The following is a 23692-nucleotide window of genomic DNA, read 5'->3' on the forward strand; positions in this document are numbered from 1 at the left end:
CATTATCTGACCTATGAGTCAGATCATTATATTGTATGATAGCACCTGTGGTAGAAGCAGGAACAGCTGATGAACGAGGTGCAGAGTACCTCATATATTGGCCACGAGAAGATCGCTGAGCCATTGTAGGATAAGAATGCAGAAAGAGATTGCAGAGTAAAAATGCAATATGATTACAGAAAAGTGAAGAAGATGAGATGCGAATGAAGATGAGCTGAATATCTCTTTTATAGAGAAAATTATGATACAGCATCTCTCGTGAAGCAAAAGAAAAGAGACGAAATATAGCTTCATAGCTCTGCGGCGCCTGACAGCACGCCTGACACCTACAGAGGAGTTGAAAATCCGCGGTGCTTGTCTGATCTTAAAAGGCTGGCCACCGTTTTTATTAAAAAATGAGGTTAGCGGTTTAATATTGATGAATTCTCCACTAACTGTGTTATTTACAAGAACTCCAGAAGAGTACAACTCCAGAAGAGTAGTGATGAGCAGAAAGATCCATTGTAATTATTTTATCAACATGGATCAAGTCCACAGTTAGTTGGATGTACAGATGCGAGTTATCTTTCAGATACACACAAGAAGATCATTGCAATTCATGAGAAGAAAGTTGAAATTGATATCAAGAAGGTACAGTCAAGTAAAAATCTGGCAGATTTATTCACTAAAGCACTACCAACTGCAACATTTAAGAAGATTATGCAGAACATTGGAATGCGGAGGTTTGAAGAGCTGTTATCATGCACTTTTCAGGAGAAGTAATGTCTTGAAAACTTGTGCTGATTATACTCTTTTTCCTTCGCTAAGGTTTTATCCTACTGGGTTTTCCTTTGCAAGGTTTTAATGAGGCAATCCTAAAGCACTCGGCGATACACATGAATACTGTACTCTTTTTCCTTCGCTATTGGTTTTTTCCCACAGGGTTTTTCCTTGGCAAGGTTTTAACGAGGCATATTCTTTAAATATGGTCATCCAAAGGGGAAGTGTTATAAACTATCTTGAATTGTATGACCACATTTATCTAGTCGTCAAGTGCATAGTGCTAGCATAGTACCAGCATAGTACTGCATAGTAACTGGCATAGTGAATGGCTGACATAGCACAGTGAATAGTACCAGCATAGTACTGCATAGTAACTAGCATAGTGAATGACCGACATATGCACAGTGCCAGCATAGTACTGCATAGTAAGCTAGCATAGTTCCCTTTGTACGCCTATATATATCGTTGAATTCTTTAAGAAATTCATAAATTTCATAACTTCTCTGAGTTCTATCTCTCTCTCTCCTTTTAGAAAGTTTTATAATAAATCTATCTCTCATTTTACTTTTCGATAGTTTCATAACATTCTCTTTTTAATTGTATAATTTGTATTTCTGGGTCTCTGGCGCGTGAATATTTTCACTCTTCTAAAAAAGACGAGCTTTTCAAAAGTATGGTTTTTTTTTTTTTTTTTTTTTAGCAGCGAAAGTGGCAGCTGACGCGGAATTGAGAAATGGAAAATTATTTAGTTATGACTGGTTATTTAAAAATAAATTTATAAATTAATATGATTAAATATGATATATTAAATTATAAAATTATTTTTATTATAAAAAATTTAATAAATTTCATAAAATTATGTTAATTTATAAATTTATTTTTTTATAATTTATTATGTCTGTAAAAATTATTTTAAAAAATAAGGAAAAATCCCTAGAAATAAATAAATTAGATTCCCTGTCACTTCAAACTTCAATTAATATGTCAAAATGGAAAAAATCCTATGCGCTTATTTAGAGTCCTAAATTTGTTAATTATAGTTTAGATTTTATTTTTAAGAATTAATTACAAAAAAATGCAGAAAAATAGTCTAGAGAATACAAAGGTTGGATTGAATATTTGGAAATGCAATTAAATTCGAACTTTAGATATTCATTTGTTGATGGGCGGCCCGTCAGATTATAGAAATTATTGAGTTTGGACTTCTGACTTTTCAAAGTCAAATCTGTAATGCCTGCTGATCATAAATTAATTCTAGAAATTAAAACTTTTTGAATTTACTTTTATCTGACGGACGACCAGTCCACAAAGCACCTTTGAAAGCCGTCTCTGTTTAATGTTCAACGTTGATGCATACAATACATCTACCTGCAGTCGCTTTTGCTTTTAGCCTAAATTGTCTTTCGCGTCTGGATGTTCCGACTGGCTGGCTTAATCCCATTTTGGATGCGTATTCTCTCTTTTTTTTCATATTTATTTTTCTGGGTCTCTTTTGGATTCTCAGCATGTGGTTTGGTGACGTGAGGTTACATAAGAGAGTCTCACAAAATTAAAAGCATGAAAAATATTGAAAATTAGGTCTGTGCAAGCTCCAAAACCAGCCATGCCCAGTCATGCATTCTCGGATGAGTCGGAGGGTGTGGCCTGTGTATGGGTTCCGATAAGGTTAAAAGACTTTTTTTTATTCATATTTTTATACTCTTAAATGTTTTTAAAAAATAATGATAAATACGTCCTACCATCTATTTAAATTTTTCTTTACGGTTAAAGTTGTTTAAAAAAAACTTCAAAAAATTTAAAAAAAAAAAAAAAAGATAAGAATTTCAAATAAATCTATCATTATCTTATTAAAAATTATTTCATTAATTCATAAATAAAAAAAAAATTTATCAAAAGAATTCATTGACGTGACTTTAGCTTTTTCCTTCTCCGATTAGTTTTGGACGGCAAGGAAAATAGTTGCATCATATATGGGTATGCTCATTCAAAAAAGAAAAATTCTATATATCATTTTATCATCTTACTTCATCACATTAAGTAAAATAAGATATATTTAATATTATTAAATGATTATTTATTATATATTTTATTATTATTAAATAGTAATAAATACGTCACATCATATATAATGTGATGTAAATGAAATAATAGTATAGTGTATATCATTATTTTATCAAGTAGTATACAAAAAATAAAAATAAAAATAAAATATTTTGAAAATTCAGGGCCGGGATTCAAACATCCCTATTCAAACGGCTTAAAAGGTCCAAATTGATTGCATCAGCTGGCAGATTAATACCGGCCAAGTATAAGCACCAATTATTTAGTAGTGGTAGTTGTGGGGGTGGGGGTAACAAAAATGTGTTGTAAAAAGCACTCCTCCTCTCAACATCATGGGAAACCTATGAGAAACACTGCTCCTCACTTTCATTTACTTGGCTTTCGTTTCATTACTAGGATAAATGCACAAAGCACGCCAAAAAGCAAGCATCGCTCTGGGAAAAGCAGTGTTCCCATCTACAACGGGTACAAAGACATTCCAGAAAGAAAAATAAAAATAAAGATGCTACTTTAACTTGGACCCAACTAACATTCCTGCCAAAATGCTCTATCCAACATAAGTATTATCATACAGCACACCATTGACCATTCCCACACCATATCATACAAATACAAACATTATCGAAATGATGCAGAGGAAGGAAATACACGAAATCCAGCTGGTCCAAGTTTCATTATCTCCTACAAACCAATCAAAATGACTCTCATGCTTATTTTCTCTCACATGTACCCCATCACCCACACCAAGTTACCAACCATCCCACCCACCCACCCATCTATATCCCCAAGCCCTATCTTTTTTTTTTTTTTTTTTTTTTTCTTTTTTCTTTTTATTTTCTTTTTTAATATATATATTAATAATAAATAGTAAATACCCACTACCCAATTTTTTTTTTAAAAAAAGAAAACGAAAAAGAAAAAAGGTTTCTAGATTGGAGGGGGAGTAGTAGAACGTGGTTCAACTTTTCTCAACTGAATCCCCTGCTTCTGCGAATCATCATCGTCGTGATAAATGTAAGCGAAGCCCCCATGCCGGGTCAAATCCATACCCGCCATTTCGTCCTCTGCCGATATCCGCAAAAGCTTCAGCTTATGCAGCACAAAAAACAAGGGACCCATGGTCGCACTGACCCACCCGACTATGACCAGGATCTGGATCACGTGAGCTGCCAGCAACTTCCCTCCCCCACCCATGAACAACCCGTATGGCCTACCCGGTTTGTTCGAGTACACCTCGTTCACGTATTTCTCCCTTGCGAACAGCGCAGTGAATATTATCCCCCACGCACCGCACCCTCCGTGCAGCTGTGTCGCCTCCAACGGGTCGTCGAATTTCAACTTCTCCGCCAATTTGTTGCAGGAGATCAGTACCAACGCCGACACGAACCCGCAGATGATTGCCGCCCAGGGCTCCACCACGGAGCAACCGGCGGTGATCGCTGCGAATCCACCGAGTAATCCGTTGCACACGTCCGTCACGTTCCAGTGGCCGGATAGGATTCTCTTGCCGAAGAGAGTGGTGAGAGCCGCGGTGCTACCAGCCAGGGTCGTGGTTACGGCAGTGCGACCGACGGCGCTCCATTGCCCGTAGTAGCTCCCGGAACTGTAAGGACTGAGTATCTTGTTGAAGGAGCCGGGGTTGAACCCGTACCAACCGAACCATAGGAGAAAGGTACCGAGGACGACGAGGGAGGCGCTGTGCCCACGGAGAGCGACGGACCGGCCAGAGTGGTCGAACCGGCCGATTCTAGGGCCTTCGATCAGGGCACCCCAGAGACCGGCAACGCCTCCGACCAAGTGGACAACTCCAGAGCCAGCGAAATCGATGACGCCACTGCCAAACAAAAGGTTGTCTGTGTTGGAAGCGCTGGCCCAGCCGTCAGGGGACCAAATCCAGTGGGATACGACAGGGTAGACGAAGCCAGTGAGGAAGGAGGAGTAGATGAGGTAGGCGACGAACTGGGTGCGCTCGGCGATGGAGCCGCTAGTGATACCTGCAGCTGCGATAGCGAAGGCCCACTGGTAGAGGAAGTTACTGTAGTCATAGGACGAGGAAGGAATTTCCTTGAGTCCGAAGAAGTGGCGGCCGATGAAGCCGTTGGAGGGGGAGCCAAAGGCGAAGGCAAACCCGAACAGGTAGTAGAAGAGCCCGCCCGCAGCAGCGTCGAGTACGTTCGTGAGCATGATGTTCATGGTATTCTTTGCACGGACGGAACCGGCGCAGAGCATGGCAAAACCGAGCTGCATGGAGAATACGAGGTAGGCAGAGAAGAGGAGATAGGTGGTGTCCACGGCGAAAGCCGTGTCGATGAACTTGTTGGAGATGGTGGAGAATTGGTCGCAGAGGTAGCCTGCGGCGGCCGTGGTGTTTGGGCCCAATAGCTGGGCCAGTTGGTCAGCTGAGCAGGTCTGCAACGCCATGGCTCACTCAGAACGAGAGAGAGAGAGAGAGAGAGAACCGGAGGGTGAGATAAAAGAAGGTTAGGCGACGCATGCTCAATATATAGGGACGAGAAAAAAATGGAGAGAGAATAGGACTTTTGTGTGTGTCTGTACAGTAGGACAAGACTTTTCAACTTGTACAATTCTAACGTGTCCAGATCCAACTCATTAATGTTATTTACATTCATCACAATTAAATTTCAAATTATTATTTTAAAATGTAATGCCTAAAAGTGTTAAATATTAAGGCATGCCATATAATTTTAGAGAAATAATAGTTATATTTATGATTATGTAAGTTTTATACAATTATTTAAAATATATATAGACTTAGATGAAGATTATACATAATATTATTTATAAGTTTAATACTTTTTATTTTCTTGTACAAAAATAATTTTTAATTGTTTTTTTAGTAATTTTTTAAAATGCAAATACATGGTTAAGGTTCTGTTTGGTGAAATTACTTAAGGTTGTCCGGTTTTTAAATATCAGAAGGTATCTCCAATTAAAGGTATTTTAATTTCCTTTCTTCAATATTTGCATAATGGTAATTAACAACTTTTTTTCTTGCTTGGATTATATTTATTTTTGTGTAATTTTATTATATATACTTTAAAATAAAAATAATTTTATAATCTAATAAATTATATAAAATATCGTCATTTTATATAACTTATTTATCGCTAAAACATTTCTCTATCTAAACTTTGGATTTAAATTTGCATCAAAACCAAACATATATTGTTCTAAATCCCAGCCAAACCGAAACTTAAAAGTATTTTATACAAACACAACTCGGTAAAATGTATGTTTATATTAAAAATTTTATGTGTAGTCATTTTTATGTATTCTTTTACGTATTTTATTAATGTGATTGGCTACATTACTTTTTTTAATATAAAATAAATATTTTGACTAATCGCATTAGTGAAATGTATAATAATTACGTAAAAGTAACTGTATATAACAGAATTGATTAATTTATTTAATGAATTCACCATCCGACTATATTTATATGAGTTTTGTTACGTACAATCAAAGTCGCATACTAATCTGTATACTAATACTTATTCATTCATATTTCAAATTTAAATTAACACTATTTTCAATAAAATATATTTTTTGACCAATCACATTAGATTAATACACATATTAGTGCACAATTATATTTACAACTAGATTTTTTCTATTTATATACCTTTTTCTTATATAAATTGATATTCTGGGTTTGAGTTCTCACATCCCAATTTTCTAAAAAAACAAAAAAACAAAAAAAAAAACCTTCTAAATATTTGGTGCACAGAATTATTATCATATTTGCGATAACTTCGAAAATTCAGATTGGACTTTCAGAACAATGGTTTTTTATTTTTAAAATATGATTGTTATAGTTGTAAATATGTAAGTAAAGTATAATTATTTTTTTTAAAAAATAAATAAATATAAAATTTACATAAAAAAATAAATAAATATATAAAAATAATTACACGATATTTATATATTTCATAACTGTATATAACATTATTTTTTATTTTTAACCTCAGGATCTGGCAGTCAAATAATCCCAAACGAAAATGGGAAGTATGCTTGCATTGATGAAATGCAGTCAAAATAAATACTCATCTTATTTTATATAATTAAATAAATACTTAAATGCTACAAAAACAAATCAATAATTTCCAAGATTTTCCGTTCGGTGATCTCTCTCAAAAAGGATCCAAGGTCGACTTTTCTAATGTACGAAGAAAATTTGTTTTGTTTTTGTCATGTTTCCATTCGGATCAGAATTCTTGTCCCAAATATTAGAGTGAGAGAGATTAATATATAAGGCGAATCTCATATAATTTTTTTTAAAAAAATATTTAAATATTGTAAAATTCATTTTATGTATTTAAGTCTCTCTTACCGTAAATATTAGAGTTCGGATATAAATTATAGGAATTTTAAATTATATTTTATTTTTATATGTAAATAAACATTTTACAAAGCACGCCTTTTGGTTTGATCTTTTCTGATTTTAGCTTTTCTGATTATATAACAACTTTGAAATGTTTTAACATTTTATTAGAGTAAAGGTATTAAATAATCTAGACTACACAGTGACACACTTCATCCGACTTTGATCAATTAAATAATCAAGTTTAGGGAAAAAAATATTATGATATTTCTATAACTTAAAGTGAGACATTATCTTAAAATATAATTAAAAATTTGAGTGAAGATTCTAAAGACTTTGTGAAAACAAAAGGCCACCCACAAGTCTTCGTATATTTCAAGTTTATCAAATATAATTTTCTGGAAACAAGTATTTCCATGCAGCTGAAGACCACTTTATGTAAAGGAAGAAAATCAAAATCAATCATGGGAGCTACTATTTTATCATAATTACCTAAATATTATTTAGGCTATGTTTGGATATTGAGATGATCTCAAATGATTTTAATTATTTCGTAAATAGTAATATTTTATAAGTTCTATTGAGATGTGTTTGAATATAAATATGTTAATATATACGTTTAAATATATGAAATAAATTGAGATAAATTTAATTTTTTTTTATGAAAAGTTAAAAAAATAGCAAATCCTATCGTTTGTGATGAATTAACAACCAAACACGGCACAAGCCAAAGGTGAAACGATCATAAGAGATCATTGAAAAAATGGTCTACCGATAACTTTCAAAAGTTATAACAAATCATCACGACAAAAGATGCACTATACCTAGGCAGCCACCCCACTTACTGGAAGAAATGAACCCATGACTCCACTTTTCACCTTTATAGGTCAAGAAAAGAATAAAAAAGACCAAGAAACCTCATTGTTCCCACTTGTTTAAAGGTCGAATCATCATGGAATTTTCCAACATGCATGTTCTTTTACATGTTGGTTTCATACTTGACTTTTTATGTATAATTGCAGAAGGTAACAATCCTTTCTCACTACAACCAGTTACTACTCTCCAACACATCATTTTCTCCAACTTTCCTTCGAGTTCTTGATAGGTTTCAAGTACGCCCATAAATAAATTACATAAAAATAATCTCATAAATTTATATGATTTAATATGATCCGTCATATCTACTTTACAATTTTACAAATTATATTTATTTATAAAATTATTTTTATGTAATCTATTTATAATTAGAATATTTTTTAAATTAAATATCGTCTTCTTATATGATATTACATACAGTTGTGGAGCCGACCTATATAGATTCGCCCCAGCCAAAACCAGCTCATGTTTCTGAGACCAAGCATGCACCAAGCTGTAGAAGTTATTAGAAATTAATAATGGTCACTGAACATTTATGTTTACTAGATGGTTATGTGTATAAAATAATCATGCAACAATGTGCGCGCGTGTCAGCCTGAGATTCTATTTCTTTATCATTGCATTTAATTATATATATATATGTTCCTTCAAATTTAATTTTTATTCATCAAATGGAGCTGCCTTTATTGACCATTGCCCTCCGTACATTGAATCCGAATCGAATGACAGAATTCTTTCATTGCTCCATGTGAAAAAAAAATAGAGATTCGTTTATTTTTTATTTTTCGATGGAATATGTATTCGTTTATTTTAATTTGCAATAAATTCGTTTATTTCCCAATCAGGCAGCAGAGTAGCACCGCTTGTTAAGCTAAGGCACGCAAGAAAGCCCCCTCCATCGTAATGTGGTGTCAATTTCACAGCATGAAGTATGCGTATTCTAAAATCACACAGCCATGCCACCCCAAATCTATATATATATATATATATATATATATATCTTCCCCCCCTCTCTCTGTCTTAATGATAGATATCAAGTTCCAAATATGAAAGTCAAAAGCATGATTGATTGGCCAAGAAACTTCAAACCTTTTTGGGTAACCAAGGGTCAGAATGTGAAGATATATTTAATTATGCATTAGCCAGATTTTAAAACCCTAATCACATCAAGTCATTTGGGGTAATCTAAGAGTCACAATGTAAAGAGTATACTATTAACAAGTGACAACTTGAATTTAATAGTTATTACGTATAATTTCATATAATAAATTATATAAGTATCGACTATTACCAACTTGTTAATTAATAATAAGTATCGATCAGAATACCGAATCGAGGAATCAAAAGCTACCTAATGAAAGGGGAACAACTTATATGTTCTCCCCTTAATATGTTTTCCTCTTAACACTAGGAATAAAACTATCATAAACAATAACTGTATTATGTCATGATGTATAATAAGCAGTATAGTTTGTATTAGAGGAGCTCACATCTATAATCCTTTGATTATAATCATAGTTGTAAGGCTATCAATCAATATTATAATTAAGATTCAACTTGAATAAATATCACCTAAAATAAAATAAAAATATATATAGATTACAACATTTAATCATAGTACCATTTTGGTATCCACACAAACAATGACATGTCATTACACTTGCGTTCCTATTTTTGTTAACCATACTTCTCTATAGAAATTAATGCAACTTGCTCAAGAAAATAATTAATTAAAATAATTAATTATTAAATTTCAAGTGCCATATAGTCACTTAAAAAAGAAAATTATTAAAAAATTATTATTTTTTCATATAAATTTTATTTTTATTCACTTTTTTTTTAAATAATTGCACAGTAATTATACAAACGACTGCAATTATCATTTCGTACAAAAAAAAAAAAAAAAAAAGGGTCATACATCATGTCACATCCGTATATAATAAATTACTTAATGTCAACGGCTGATAAACAAAGTGCGTTTACAATCTGCAGCTGCAGCTTGGGAAACAAATGTCACATTTACGTGTGATCTCTCTTCTTTCAGATTCAGGAAATGAGAGGCTGAGTAGTGCCAACAGGAATCCCTGAATTCCAAAATCATCTTTCCTCTTTAAATTGCCATGAGAACGACATTGCCGGCAATATGCCCTTTCACACAATTATTCAGCTGTTGACAAACTCTGCAACTTGTGCATGTGACATGTCCACGCAGAATTATCCAATGCTATGCAATGCTAGATCTAAATTTGATGTAGACTTTCGAATGAGTCAAAATTTTAAAATTCATGTGTGCAAGTAGTAAAAACTACACAACGGATGACCATATTCTAATCGTTCCAGGTTTTACGTTTGATTTCTATAAATTTCAAAGAGCCGCTCTACTCACCGCCCATTTTCAACTTTTTCCTCTGCTTTCTTCGCTGATCCCGCACACCTGGAAGAGATCAAACAAGAAAAAGGAAAGATGAGAAATGAAAAACAAGAAAAGTAAACGCTGTGTAAACTAGAAAAAAAAGGAAAGATGAGAAATGAAAAACAAGAAAAGTAAACGCTGTGTAAACTAGAAAAGGGCATACGTTTCTTCTCTTGTTTCCTCTTTCTCCTAAGATTATCCATATTTCTTCGTTTTTCTGCCACCCCTTTCACATCCATATGCACCTGTAAAGATAAAGACATCAAAATATAAAAATCCACTTGGAGGGAGAAATTGGATAGATATTACCAACATACTGATTCCCCCCCACCAGGGTGGGCGGTTTTGCGCGGCTTAGATATGGACTTCCACATGAAAAACCAAGAGGAGAATATTCTACGGTTTAGGCCAGTATATACACATATATAGCGTCTGCTGGTATATTATGAAGAAACAGTTACACTCCTCTCGTTACCGTTACTGTTCTCATATAGCTGTTAAGTTCATTGTAATAACTCAGTTCTATCATCTTTTTGCAGCATTAACATCATAATAATAATAACTTATTGTTGCCGATGATTTACTGTTTAGAATGGTACAGAAACTACTCAGTATAGGAATTAAAAAGGGAGGCTCCGGAAATCTCCAATTCAGCAATATCATAGGGCCTGAGATCCGAGGGAAGTTTGAATCAGTTTTTTCTAATGCCTCCATTCTTTTAGGCTACACCCTAGCATGTCAAATGTACCAATAAGATAATTGATGATGGGCCTACAAAAACTCGCTCTCTCTCTCTCTCTATATATATATAGTAAAGGGTAGTATTAATAAGAACTCGATCTCTATATTTTTCAAAACTGTGTACTGGAATATAAAATGGCTGACAATGGATGCTGCCATGCTGGGCATAAATAACTCCCTATGCATGTGCAATTATATCGTTCCTCACATGGAACAGTATACGTGATTTTTTTTTTTTTCTGAAAAAACAAATGAACTATAGAATGGTTTAAATAATTTTCCACTAGGAATCATGTACTTGGGCTATGCCTATTCCACGTCAATACAATCTCTATTTACTGATTAAAAAAAAAGAATTATGTGATCTCCCGGCAAGTCATCTTCTGGGTATCCACACCCATGAGTGTGAAATGATAAATTTTATTTCCATGGGAATTCTCCTTTTTTTCCCTTTGATAAATTGATATTCAGTCGGAATTTTGGTTAACTAAAGAATATAACATAAGTATGGATAAACATGCTACCTCATGACCCGCACTACGAAGTGCCTGGAGTGGTTCCACACAATTCTGACCAATAATGACTAATTTCCTTCTTTTGTTTTCTCCTGAACCCTCGCTATCGCCAAGTTTTTGCCTAGCTAATTCTTCAAACTGATGTTGCAGAAGAGGTGAAACACCAGCCTGAAAGGGAGAAAAAAAGGTACTGATTGAACTTGAGAAGTAGGTGAAAAAATAGGTTATAATCAAAATGAGCTATCATAAATGGTTACCCCTGCCAAATAACGGTGTGAAAATGTTCTTGGCTGCAATGGACGTGATAAAAGCATATTGAGCTCCTGCAATTTGAAAGAGGAAAAAAATATATGCTCGCATGAGAACTTTCTTTTAGGACATGAAGATGACAACTGCACCGGGCAGTTCAGGTTAAAAACAAGAATATGCAAGGAAAGGTGAAACCTGCTGCAACTTCTTTAATTGCATGGACGTGGCTTTCTTTTGCTTGAAATTGTTTACTCTTTCTTCCTCACTGTCATAATTGTCCATCACTAATTCCACTGACTCTGCACTTCGCTCAAGCCAGCCTTTGTTGGCTTTCTCCTAGAATGCACGCACACGCACAAATTTAGAAATGCAGCAAATGCATATTGTAATATAAAAGATGAAAAGTATTGCAATTATGGGAGAAATTAAATATACAAAAAAAGGAAAGTTATTGAGTTTCAAAAGAAGAAACTTGCAGTGAATTGTCATTAGAACATTAAGGATTTAGAATAAGCAGAAAAAGAAAAAACAGGCACTAAAACATAAAGTGTAAACTGCGGTTAAAGAAAAAAATCCAACTAAAACAATCATGTAAAGCGATTAGGGAAACCATAAAGCATTCAACACAGCCAGCAAACCCTGTAGATACAATAGTAATAAAATTTTATAGTTTTAACAGGTAAGGTTAATGCATGAACACGAGTTTGGCATCATCAGAACTGATGCACAACCACTGGCAATGAGACCAGTCTGACACATGCCAAAATCCAACCCACACTCAGTTTCAAGAAACTAATGTTGACCAGGGCACAGGCAGAGCCCAAACCCCAAGCTACAATTGCATTTAAGAACTGAATGCATGTCACCATGTAGGTTGAAGGAAAACACCTGGGAGTCCTTCCGCAAAATTTTGTCTATTTGACGAGCAAGAGATAATCGTTTTAGGACCTCTGGTATGTATGAGTTCTCTAAAGGAAATCGCTGAAAACTTTCCTGTGTACAGGGAAAAGGCTATACACGTAAGTTGCAATTAAAAGCTATATTAAGAAAAGAACTAGGAGCTAAGAATAATAAATGCTACTCTTAAGTTCTAATTTGTAGAACCTCCCAAAAGCCATCAATTAGCACTTGAATTTTCAGTTATAGTTTCAAATGAGAGAAACCAAGCCAATATTAGTGAATCATGCGCTCAAGTCTGTAAGGGCACTAAAAGCTTCTTAGGAGTACCTTGGAAAATGATTTGCACAAAGAAGCAAATTTTGATGTTTCATTTGGTGAGATTAGTGCAATGCTGCACCCATCAGCGAAAGCTCTAGCAGTTCTTCCACTCCTATGAACATAAACCTAAGAAAAGGATAATTAACATATGGTTAAAGAAGGTAAGAATAATACTGAAAACATGTTGAAAAGCATCCCAACATTATTAACTTACGTCAGCAGAATGTGGCAGCTGATAATGAACAACAGTTCGAACACCAGGAATATCAAGGCCTCTTGCTGCGACATCAGTGGCAACAAGTATTCCATGTTCATTTCCACGAAAACGATCAAGTGCCTGCATTAAACACAAGATGGTAAGGAAAGACATTGAAGAAGAAAACAGGATACCTTTGCCCAAAAAATGACAAAAGTGGTAAGATAATCATGTCAATTTAGTTATGGGCTACATATTTCTTAGCATGCTTCCTTCCAAAAGGAGAATGGGAAAATGCAAAGTTCAATTTTTGATCTATCCAAAGAACTCCAACAGAAATTAAATGAGCTCATTTACTAACTGGTCTCAAAACCCTTTGCATTTGAAACCCCTAAAAAATAAGGCCCCTTCACCCCCCACACTCCAACCATGCATTTACCATCTGATCCAATTGGCATTCTCAATAATTACAATTAGCCTATGTATGCAAGCACTGTTTTCAAAGCATATTCTAGCAATTCCTGATTCCAGGACAGTTAGTATCACCTACATTCTAACTCATGCTTTCTTTATGCTAAGTGAAATTAAGAATTTGTCCGACCTGATTTGTTCATTATTTTGTCATGCATAGTATTTAAACAGTTCAAATTCAACTGTAGAAGTTATTTCAACAGCAGATTACAAACACGAAGCTATGAGACTAGCAGTAACACTAACCTATACCATCGATTAATGCCCTGTAAGGTGCTGTTGGTTTTGAGACAAGCTTAAAAAAACCATGCTTACGACTGCTTACATACTCTACTCGGATTGTTTGTCATAATAATCAATCTCATCAGTTAAATAAACCAAACTTCCACCGTAAAAACACTTGCTGGGATGTAAAAGCTAGTATTGAACTTAAATAAAGAAACACCGATTCATTGTCATAGAGATGCAGAAGTGCCACACTAAAAGCTACAAGAGACTCAGGGAAGACCAAATCAGAAACAGGTAAAATACTGGAGCAGCAGCAAAAAAAATCATCAAGTCAACCTTTAAACTTCTCGTGTCATAGAAGAATGCAAATAGATATGAACGTATCTAATAATTTAAGGAAAATCTAACCTGCAACCGAGCTCGCTGCTGCATTTGAGCATGTAGTGTCCAAACATTGATGCCAAGAATACGCAAAAGAGAAGAGAGATGGCGCAAAGCTGCAATTGATGTACAGAACACAATTGTGCGGCCTTCTCCATGAACACTCAAAATATAATACAAATAGGCATCTTTATCTTCCTCCCTGCATCTGCAAGCTATTAAAATTAATAATATTCCATTGAAGCCATCTGAATTGCAAATAACCATGGTACTGACATTCTAGGTAACCTAAGTCCTAGGGCATGTGAAAGAAGGCTAGTGGAATACTTTATAGCGCAGGTGTAGCCTAAGTTCACAACAAAGTTCACTCCAATTAATGTAGAAACAGGTTCTAAACATCTATAGACTTCATTATACTTGATTTGTACATCTAAACCACAAGGAATAGAATATGTATCAATAATGGGCAAAGAATATAAAGATGTAACAAACAAAAGTAAATTCACTACTTTAAGCCATCAATTATTGATTATGGGAACACCAGAGATTTAGAATGAGGACTTCAAATTTGTGAATAGTTATAAAATTCAAATTATTACAGCACAAATTAATGTATTGCCAAAGCATGACGCAGTTCAAGGTCTTGTACTAACTAATAGACAGAATTAACAGTACTAATTAATAGTAATAAGAATAAACAAATTGTAGGCATACTAAGTTTTGACCTAGAGACAGAAATTCCATATGAAGAGTTGGACAACTTATTTGCATGTACGTCAAAAACCTAACATTTGCAAGTTCAGCAGAAAAACAGAAACTTCAAACTTAGTAAGATACAAGAAGGTTTAATTGAGAAGTGAATTGCAATTTACAAACAAAAGATTTGCAGATACCAGATAATGATGAAAATTACATACTCAATAAATGACTCCTCAATCTTATCTGCCAAAATTGATGCATTTGTCAGATCAATGATGGCAACATTAGCTCTCATTCCAGCTCGCTCAGAGAGAGCTTCTATAGAATTCAACCCATCAGTTAATGACTGCTTTGGTTTTACAAAACCACGCTTTAGCTTCTTGCGAAAATCAGCAGATAATGCTATGGTAGCAGAAAAAACCAAAGTTTGTCTTTTCTTTCTTTGGAAGCTTGAAACCGTGACACAATTTTGTGTATTTTGAGAGTGATCTTCAATGGGGCCGTTGGTGACAGGAAGCATGTCAGTTATTGACTGCAACTCGCGAAAATGTCCATTTTCAATCATTCGATCAGCCTCATCCAACACAAAAAAAGACAAAGAATGTAACTGCAAAAGCAAGAAGAGTGAGTCAAACAAAACAGTTCTGATTGATACAGTACATCAAGGAATAAAGCAACTGAAGACAGCATACAAGAATATGGTTCCATGAGAGTAACTCAAATTGAAACATGAACTCTGACTTCTTTCACTTGGGATTGAAAAATAAGCCAACTATCTTACAGAATGGTTGAATGAACTCTCGTACATGCAATCTACATGTATCAGTGCCTACCTCGACAAGATGCTTTTCTCCTCCTGATATAAGTTCCCACAACCTCCCTGGAGTTCCAACAACAATCTCAGGCCTTTTCTTTAGGAGTCTTTCCTGCTTCTCTGTTGACATTCCCCCAACAATAGGAACCACTCTAATATCAGTTCCAGTGGCTACAGCCTTGAGATGATCGGTGACCTGAGAAAAAGAGTTTAGATCTTATTGGTATATTGAAGGTATGAAGTAGCCTTACATAATCTATACAAAATTAACAGTTCATATGAATCCTTTACAAAGGACCACATCTAATCATGGTTGGATTTGATCTTAACCAAAATTCCTTTTGAGTGAAACTTTTTACTAAATACCCAAAATATCCTTACTTTACCCATATACTTGAATCCACATAATCTCTATTGCAAACAAATGAACAAAATTGCAACATCAATTCAAAACATTTCCTTTAAAATTGGATTATGAGATCAAATTCCTATTCACTTAATCAAATTTTGTCAATTGGTTCCAAGAATTGTTAATTCCTAACTCAACAGATAAATTCCATTCACCGCCCACCGTACAAGGTAACAAGAAACGGCTTGAATTTCATGATCAATTCATTCTTAAAGAGCTAAAGGAAGGCATGTACCTAATATAGTAATTAAGATAATTTGCATGCTACCTGTGTAGTAGGGCTTTGCCTATTCGTATTAATATAATATAATCGTTTACCTATAAAAAATAAAGATGCCTATTATATTCTGAGCAATAATATTTATCTTTTACTTATCAAAAATAAAAAATAAAGATAATTTGTATGAGGCATCCTTATCAAAAAAAAAAAAAAAATTGTATGAGGCATCCATGCATGCACTGGCCTTTTCACAACAAGTAGATTAGGATAATGTACAATTCATGCATTCACATATATGCATGTAAGATGATTCCGTTTAACACCTACAAGGAGCCCATACTCAATGCTATTTATGCTACAAACGTGAGGAGCAGACTCTCTAATTTCATTCAAGCACTTATGCAACCTAGAGATGACATAAAACAGAAGCAACATATAAAAGACTTTATACCTGAAGTGCAAGTTCCCTTGTAGGAGTAATAATAAGAGCCCGTAAAAGGCCCTCTGGAGAAAATTTTTCTGCTTCCTCCCCCTTTTGCTCAGGCATCTTTGCAGTCTTGTCTCGTTCCTCTAGGAGACGTTGCAAAATGGGCAAACCAAAAGCAAGTGTTTTCCCAGATCCCGTCTCCGCAGCACCAACAACATCCTGTCACATACACAAATCATAAAAAAATATCCAAGACTCATTATCACCCATGCACCGCCTTAGGCAATAACCTTAACCGACCTTCCCTTGATGAGCAGCAGCAGGAATACAAGCCTTCTGTATTGGAGTTGGTTCCTTGAAGCCAAGCCTGTGTATTGATCCCATGAGCAGGGGATGAAGCCTCAACTCATTCCACGCATAATAATCAGCTCCATCAACCAACTCTTCTTCAACATCATCCATGCTATTGCTAACTACAATAAAGTTGCATGGTTCGTGGTAAATGTCTATTAGTTTTGCATAAATATTGGGTACAGTACTACAAATATTATGCATTATCGTAAATACCTTCAACAGTTTGGCTACACATACTTATTTTTTTTTGATAAGTAATAATTTTATTGAAGAAATAGGCATAAGCCCAAGTACACAGGAAGTATACAAAGGATAAACCTACAACTTCCTGAAAACAAAAAGAAAGAAAAAAAACCAAAAAAACTAAAACAGATTCAGGAAATTATCCACCATTACATAAACTTTCGCCCAAAAACCCAAAGTACCCATGAAAAAAACCCTAAGATCTTCCAAAGTGCGTTCATTATCATCAAAACATCTCCTATTTCTTTCTATCCACAAGCACCACATGAGACAAGGAGGAATCATCTTCCAAACAGACGCTGCCTTCTTACAGCCCTTCAAACCCTTCCATCCTACCAATAAATCCACCACATCTTTGGGCATCACCCAATGCAAACCTGTCCAACTCAGAACCTCATCCCACAAGAATCTAGCCACTTCACAGTGAAGGAAAAGATGATTTACAGATTCTCCATCCTTTTTACACATAACACACCAATCAGAAATAAACAGTCCTCTCCTTCTAAGATTATCAGTTGTTAAAACTTTGCCCATAGAAGCCACCCAACAGAAAAAAGCAACCTTGGGAGGAACTTTCACTTTCCATATACTTTTCCATGGGAAAACGCAACTACCATGACTTGACATAACTCTATAATAAGAAGAAACTGAAAACTTAGCATTTCCAGCAGAAGACCATGCCATGCTATCCTCCCTTTCAGTTACCAGCTTAAAACTGTAAAGTTTAACCAACAAAGCCTGAACTTCATCCGCTTCCCAATCATTAATATCCCTTTTGAAAAAAACATTCCAAACAACCTTATTATTGCTGACACAGTAGGAATCAAAAACAGCAGCATTTTGATCCCTTGCAATTCTGAACAGGGCAGGAAATTCCAGCTTGAGAGCAGCATCCCCACACCACAAATCATGCCAAAAGAGGACTCTTTGACCATTTCCAACCTTCAACCTAATATTACTGGAGAAAAAATCCCATCCTTTTCTAATAAATTTCCACAAACTCACCCCATATGCTCCACTAGAGGCTTTTGAACACCAACCTCCCCTCAAACTTCCATACTTTGCATCTATCACATTTTTCCATAGTTTGGCTACACATACTTATCAAAAAACAAAAAACAGTTTGGCTACACATATTACGCCGCATGATACACATCTTACACAGCTTGACAACACCTACCACACAAAACAAATTGACTTCATAGAAACTAAAGCATACCCGAAGGGAGGTTATTCCCAAACAGAAACTGATGAGTCTTGTCAGATGTGGGTGGTATTGTATAAAGATAGGTGCTAAACCCTATACCATGCCAATAAAAGTTTTTCCAACTTTACTTTGTCAATTTCCAAATTGCTAAATTATCAACACGACAGTTATTTATATCAACCACATTTCTAATCGCAAGAAAAAAGTTTAGCATTCACCAAGTGATTAGCCTGTGCAATGGTGGAGATAAATCTAAATCAGCTATGCCTCTAATTAAAATTGGCTTAACTCTAATCAACCCTTATCATTAACAGCTTGCAATTTAAAAGAGACCATTGAGGAAATTAAATATAAAGGGGAATAAATTGAACTTTCCCGGAATTTTGCAATGTCTCCCCTAAACTAAAAATTTGAGCAATAAATCTCTCTCTCTCTCTCTCTGAACCACAGCTAAATTAAAATTTCTTCCAATTTATGACTCCTGGGATGCTATTCCTGGACACCCAGTGCCAATAAAAAAAAGATTATCCAATTTATACCCTAGGACATATTTATCACATGATGGAAGAAAACTTTTTTTTTTTTTTTTTTTTTCCGGGGAATCTCTCCAAGGCATGACCCACCCCTGCAAAATAAACCCTGGTCCCATGCACCGCACCCTCGGAAGTTTCTCTACGCGGAATTGGTTAAATCGCTGACTTTTCACCAAGGGGTGTAGCCCCAAAGGATTGTTTGCACCCATGAGGTGTTGAACCTTAGATCTTGAAGGGAGTGATACCGCAAGACCAAGGCCTTCACCACTTGGGCCAACTCCTTGGGGTTGGAAGGAAAATATAAAAGAGAAATAAACAAAGAATCAAGTGAATGATATCATATATACACAAATTTTTAGGGCTTAGGTTGGGAAATGCAATTTACCCAAGAAAGTATATATATCAAAGATATCTCAAGCAAAGTTTCAAATTAGTACCGCATTAAGAAAACAAAATGTATATGCAAGTTCAATACTGACCTGGAAAATGATACAATTGACAAACCTACTGTCATAAGGCATCATATTAAGTTTAAACGTGTATCCAATGTGTTCAACATTGAGCCAGAAACTAACCAGCTGGGAGTTCCTCATCTGTTTGCATTTCATTTTCCTTGTCATTTGGCTTCTTTTTCTTCTTGTTCTTCTTTTTCTTTTTAGTCTTCACATTCACATCCTTCTCCATTCTCTCTCCAACTTTAGCCTCCTCCACCATTTCCTCTTCAGCTTTAGACTCACCAGAGCTGCTGTCATCATCACCACGTTTGCGTTTCTTCAATTTCGTACTCTGCTTGGCTTTTTTCTCCTTCCTATTTCCTACCTCAGGTTGAGGAATGTCTACACCATACTCGGCTTCACCAATCTCTTCCAGTGACAGAAATCCTACATTCATTCAACATTCAAGCTTATTATCAACCAGGTACAAGCTCAAATCCCTATAAATACTAATTCTCAGCTTGCTCCCCAATAATTTTTTTTTTTTTTATAAGATAGATTTTTTAATACCAACTAATCCTAACATCAAATAAATCGAGGTTCAAATATTTCAATACAAGCCAATACAAAAACCATGAGGCATGAACAAACTAAAACCCTAATGTTCTGTTTGCTTCCTCGGGATATTTAGCAGAGCATATCATTATGGAACTAGAATGATCATTTCAGTACTTAGCAAAGCTTCGAAAATCAATAACTTTAAAACAAATGGAAAATCTTCGTACTTTTATTTTCTTTTCTTTTCCTTTCCTCGGTACTCGCCAACCAAACTAAGAAACCACACATTTTGGAGAATAAAGTTGTCCGCTCGAACCTACTTAAAATATTTCGGTTGCTTGAGTTGAATTTCCATTTAATTAAGAACAAAAAACCTCAAAAACAGAAAACATAAAAACTCAAAGTTTCTTTCCGTTTCTTTTATCTTCCCTTCCTTTCTCTCCTTTTTTTTTTCTCCCAATCAAAACAGGAAAATTAATTAAATCGAATAACGGGGCCGAACCTCCTTCGAGTTCGTTAGTACCAACGACGAGAGAGAAGGAGTCTTCATCCGGGAGAGCGGGGTTCCACGGAAGTGAGTCGAGTCGTTCGAACTCTGGGTCTAACTGGGGTCGTTTTCTCCTGTGCTTTTTCGTCGAAGGTCGAGAAGAGAGAGGCGAAGCTTCGGCGGCCATTGCCAAAGAGCAAACTCACTTCCAGCGGCGCGTTTTTTAGGCCCGGGAGATGCAGCTTTGTGAACACGCACGAGGTACGGCAATTCGAAATAGGTAGTATTAGGTACCCCTTTAATTAATTTTTTAATTTTTTTTTCCCCGCATATATTACCGTTAGGACGGTACTACAGGCACCGCTGGTGGCTCCCGCTGCGAGTCACCGTTAGGCAAAAACAATTTTTTACCTTTTTGATTTTTTTTTTTAAATTATTTTTTAATACTTTTAAACATTTTAAAAAAATATAAAAAAATTATAATAATATTATAAAAAAATTACTTAATCATTAAGAAAAAGAAAAAATTAAAAAAAAAAAAATAGGGCCAGCGGTGGCCCCCAGCGGGAGCCACCAGCGGTGGCCCTATCATTTTCCTTACCGTTATTCCGAAATAAATTAAAAACATTGAAAAAAAGAAAGAAAGCAAATACATATGTTTGGTATATGAAAATAGTATAAATTTTGACAATTATTGAAAAAAAAAAACATTATGAGAAGTTGGTTGTATATTGGACTTTAAGAGGGTGCGTATGCACAATCATATTTTATTTGGAGTCAAAAATTATTGAGATGTATTTTTCCTTGTAATGGCATCTAGACAAGAGAAAATCTTATAAATGGTTGGGCTTCTAATAATCTAAGAGCAGTCCACTACTAAATAACTGGCACCTAGGTTTTTCATCACTGCTATTTTATAGTTACATTATATTTTATTATTGTGTATTTCAAAAGAGAAATATTTTAGTCATAAAGGAATTACACAAAATTAAATCTATAAATTGACATAACTTGATGTAGTATGTCAGATTGTAAAGTTATTTTTAGTGTAAAGTAAATTTAACAGATCGTATGAAATTACAACAATTTATAGGTTTATTTTTATGTAATTTCTTTATGTTTACAGTAATTCTCATTTCAAAAACATGTATACCCTTTAACACAAAGGCTCTCGCTCCCTTCGCACCTCTCACGCCCCTCTCTCTGCCCGTTGCACGGTTGGAGCTCGCACGCCCGACGGCACCCACCTCTCGCATAGCTTCATCTCCTCTCGCGACATAGAGTCTCTCGTACCCCCCTCTCACACAGTTCAAGATAGCTTCTGTAGAATCATACTTATTAGTTCCATAACACAAAAATCTATTATATATTTTGGGTTACATATTCCATTTCATTCTAATCATATTTTGTACCGAGTTTCATTCAATTGGAATTAACTGAGTAACACCGAGGTCACCAGTGTTAGCCATGAAAAACCTTTAGTTGCCGACAAGGATAGTGCAAAATCCATGTGGCCAACAATGGTGCGAAATATGTGTGGGTGAGGTGGTGCTTAATCCGCGAGGGTTAGTGGTCTAAAAAATCAAGCTAGGCAATAGATGATTGGCGTCAGACTGAGATGCTGATGATGGAATTGAGTTTTGTCTTTGGTAGCAATGCAAAGACACAAGAGAGAGGGGCATCGACGAAGACAAAGAGAGGGGGCAGAGAGCTGAAAGCCTATTTTTGTGTGAGTGTTTAGAATCATTTCTATGTGGTAAAGCCTATTTCTCTTATCATGTTTTTCCTTACGTGACAACCATTGAATGGAGGGCTGCTTTTGGGTGTTTATTAGCCTAACCGTTGCAAAGCATTTTACTACATACAAACCCCCCCTTTCTCCCTTTTCATAGCTCAAGCCCAACGGTATCATTAAGGCTCGGTTTGGATACCAGGATGAGATATATCTCATGTGAACTATAAGGTTAGTTTGTTTTATCTATCCAAATGGCGGAATTTACAATGGTATCTCATCTCAATTGGTTTTTAATAAATATAATTAGTCTAACAATATATTGTAAAAAGTGGTAATTAGTCTGATAATAAACAATAAAAAGTGGCTAAAGAGTGCAAAGTCATTGTCTTCTTCAGTGACCCATCGTCTTCCTCTAATTCATATATTTTTTGGAGTGAACGTTCTACACGTAACCTGCACACCGCTGCCATTTTCCAATACCATTTTAATTTTTTTTTCCTTCCTGTGCACATCACTTGCCATGTTTTAATACTATTTTAATTTTTTTCCTTCCCGTGCACACCACTTGTCATTTCTCAATATCAGTTTAATTTTTTTCTTCCCATCGGTGGACCCACATTTTTATCAAATCTTAAAAAATTAAAACTATTTCATTTTGTTTCATTATTCACATTTTTTTTACAAATCATACCATTTTATTTTAATTAAAAAACCTTATTACTATTCAAAAGATCTCATTTGAACTGCATAACACATTAGATCTAAATTATGGCTCAATGAAATTGCATTAAATATATATAAATCTCGTTCTTTTGAAAAAATAAGATTTATTATTAAAAAAATAAAATTTTCATATAAATTTTATATATATTCATTTTATAAAAAAAAAACTGTTTGAAACTTGCATATATTCTAAAATTATAAATATTTATTTAAGATCAATTTATTAATAGATTTTTTCTTATTATAATTGATTGAGATGACAGGAATCTCCGTTATGAATGCGAGGAGAGGGAAAAATGGACTTGGAAATAGATCTACCATAAATGTACTCTATTGACTATTTGCTTTTAACTTTTTTTTTTAATACTTGTAAAATCGTTGTGTTTTTGAACATGG

General features: G+C 34.8%; 2 protein-coding genes across 2 annotated transcripts; both read right to left on the reverse strand.

Annotated features, from left to right (window-relative positions):
* Positions 1-3187: 3187 nt before the first annotated feature.
* LOC122276215 (ammonium transporter 1 member 1) lies at positions 3188-5310 on the reverse strand. Its single transcript, XM_043085782.1, has one exon. The coding sequence runs from the start codon at positions 5242-5244 to the stop codon at positions 3751-3753; it is 1494 nt and encodes a 497-aa protein (XP_042941716.1). The 5' UTR covers positions 5245-5310; the 3' UTR covers positions 3188-3750.
* Positions 5311-9956: 4646 nt separating this feature from the next.
* On the reverse strand, positions 9957-21118 carry LOC122276225 (DEAD-box ATP-dependent RNA helicase 13). The gene is made up of 15 exons (XM_043085791.1): positions 20854-21118; positions 19935-20240; positions 17323-17495; positions 17047-17241; positions 15986-16162; positions 15371-15759; positions 14481-14661; positions 13392-13514; positions 13187-13303; positions 12848-12952; positions 12155-12295; positions 11968-12033; positions 11720-11878; positions 10618-10699; positions 9957-10475 (listed from the first exon to the last, which is right to left on the reverse strand). Exons 1-15 carry the CDS (start codon positions 21023-21025, stop codon positions 10420-10422), a joined length of 2442 nt encoding a protein of 813 aa, XP_042941725.1. The 5' UTR covers positions 21026-21118; the 3' UTR covers positions 9957-10419.
* Positions 21119-23692: the final 2574 nt, after the last annotated feature.

This window comes from Carya illinoinensis, chromosome 1, assembly GCF_018687715.1.
Source record: "Carya illinoinensis cultivar Pawnee chromosome 1, C.illinoinensisPawnee_v1, whole genome shotgun sequence".
Taxonomy (NCBI): Eukaryota; Viridiplantae; Streptophyta; class Magnoliopsida; order Fagales; family Juglandaceae; genus Carya; species Carya illinoinensis.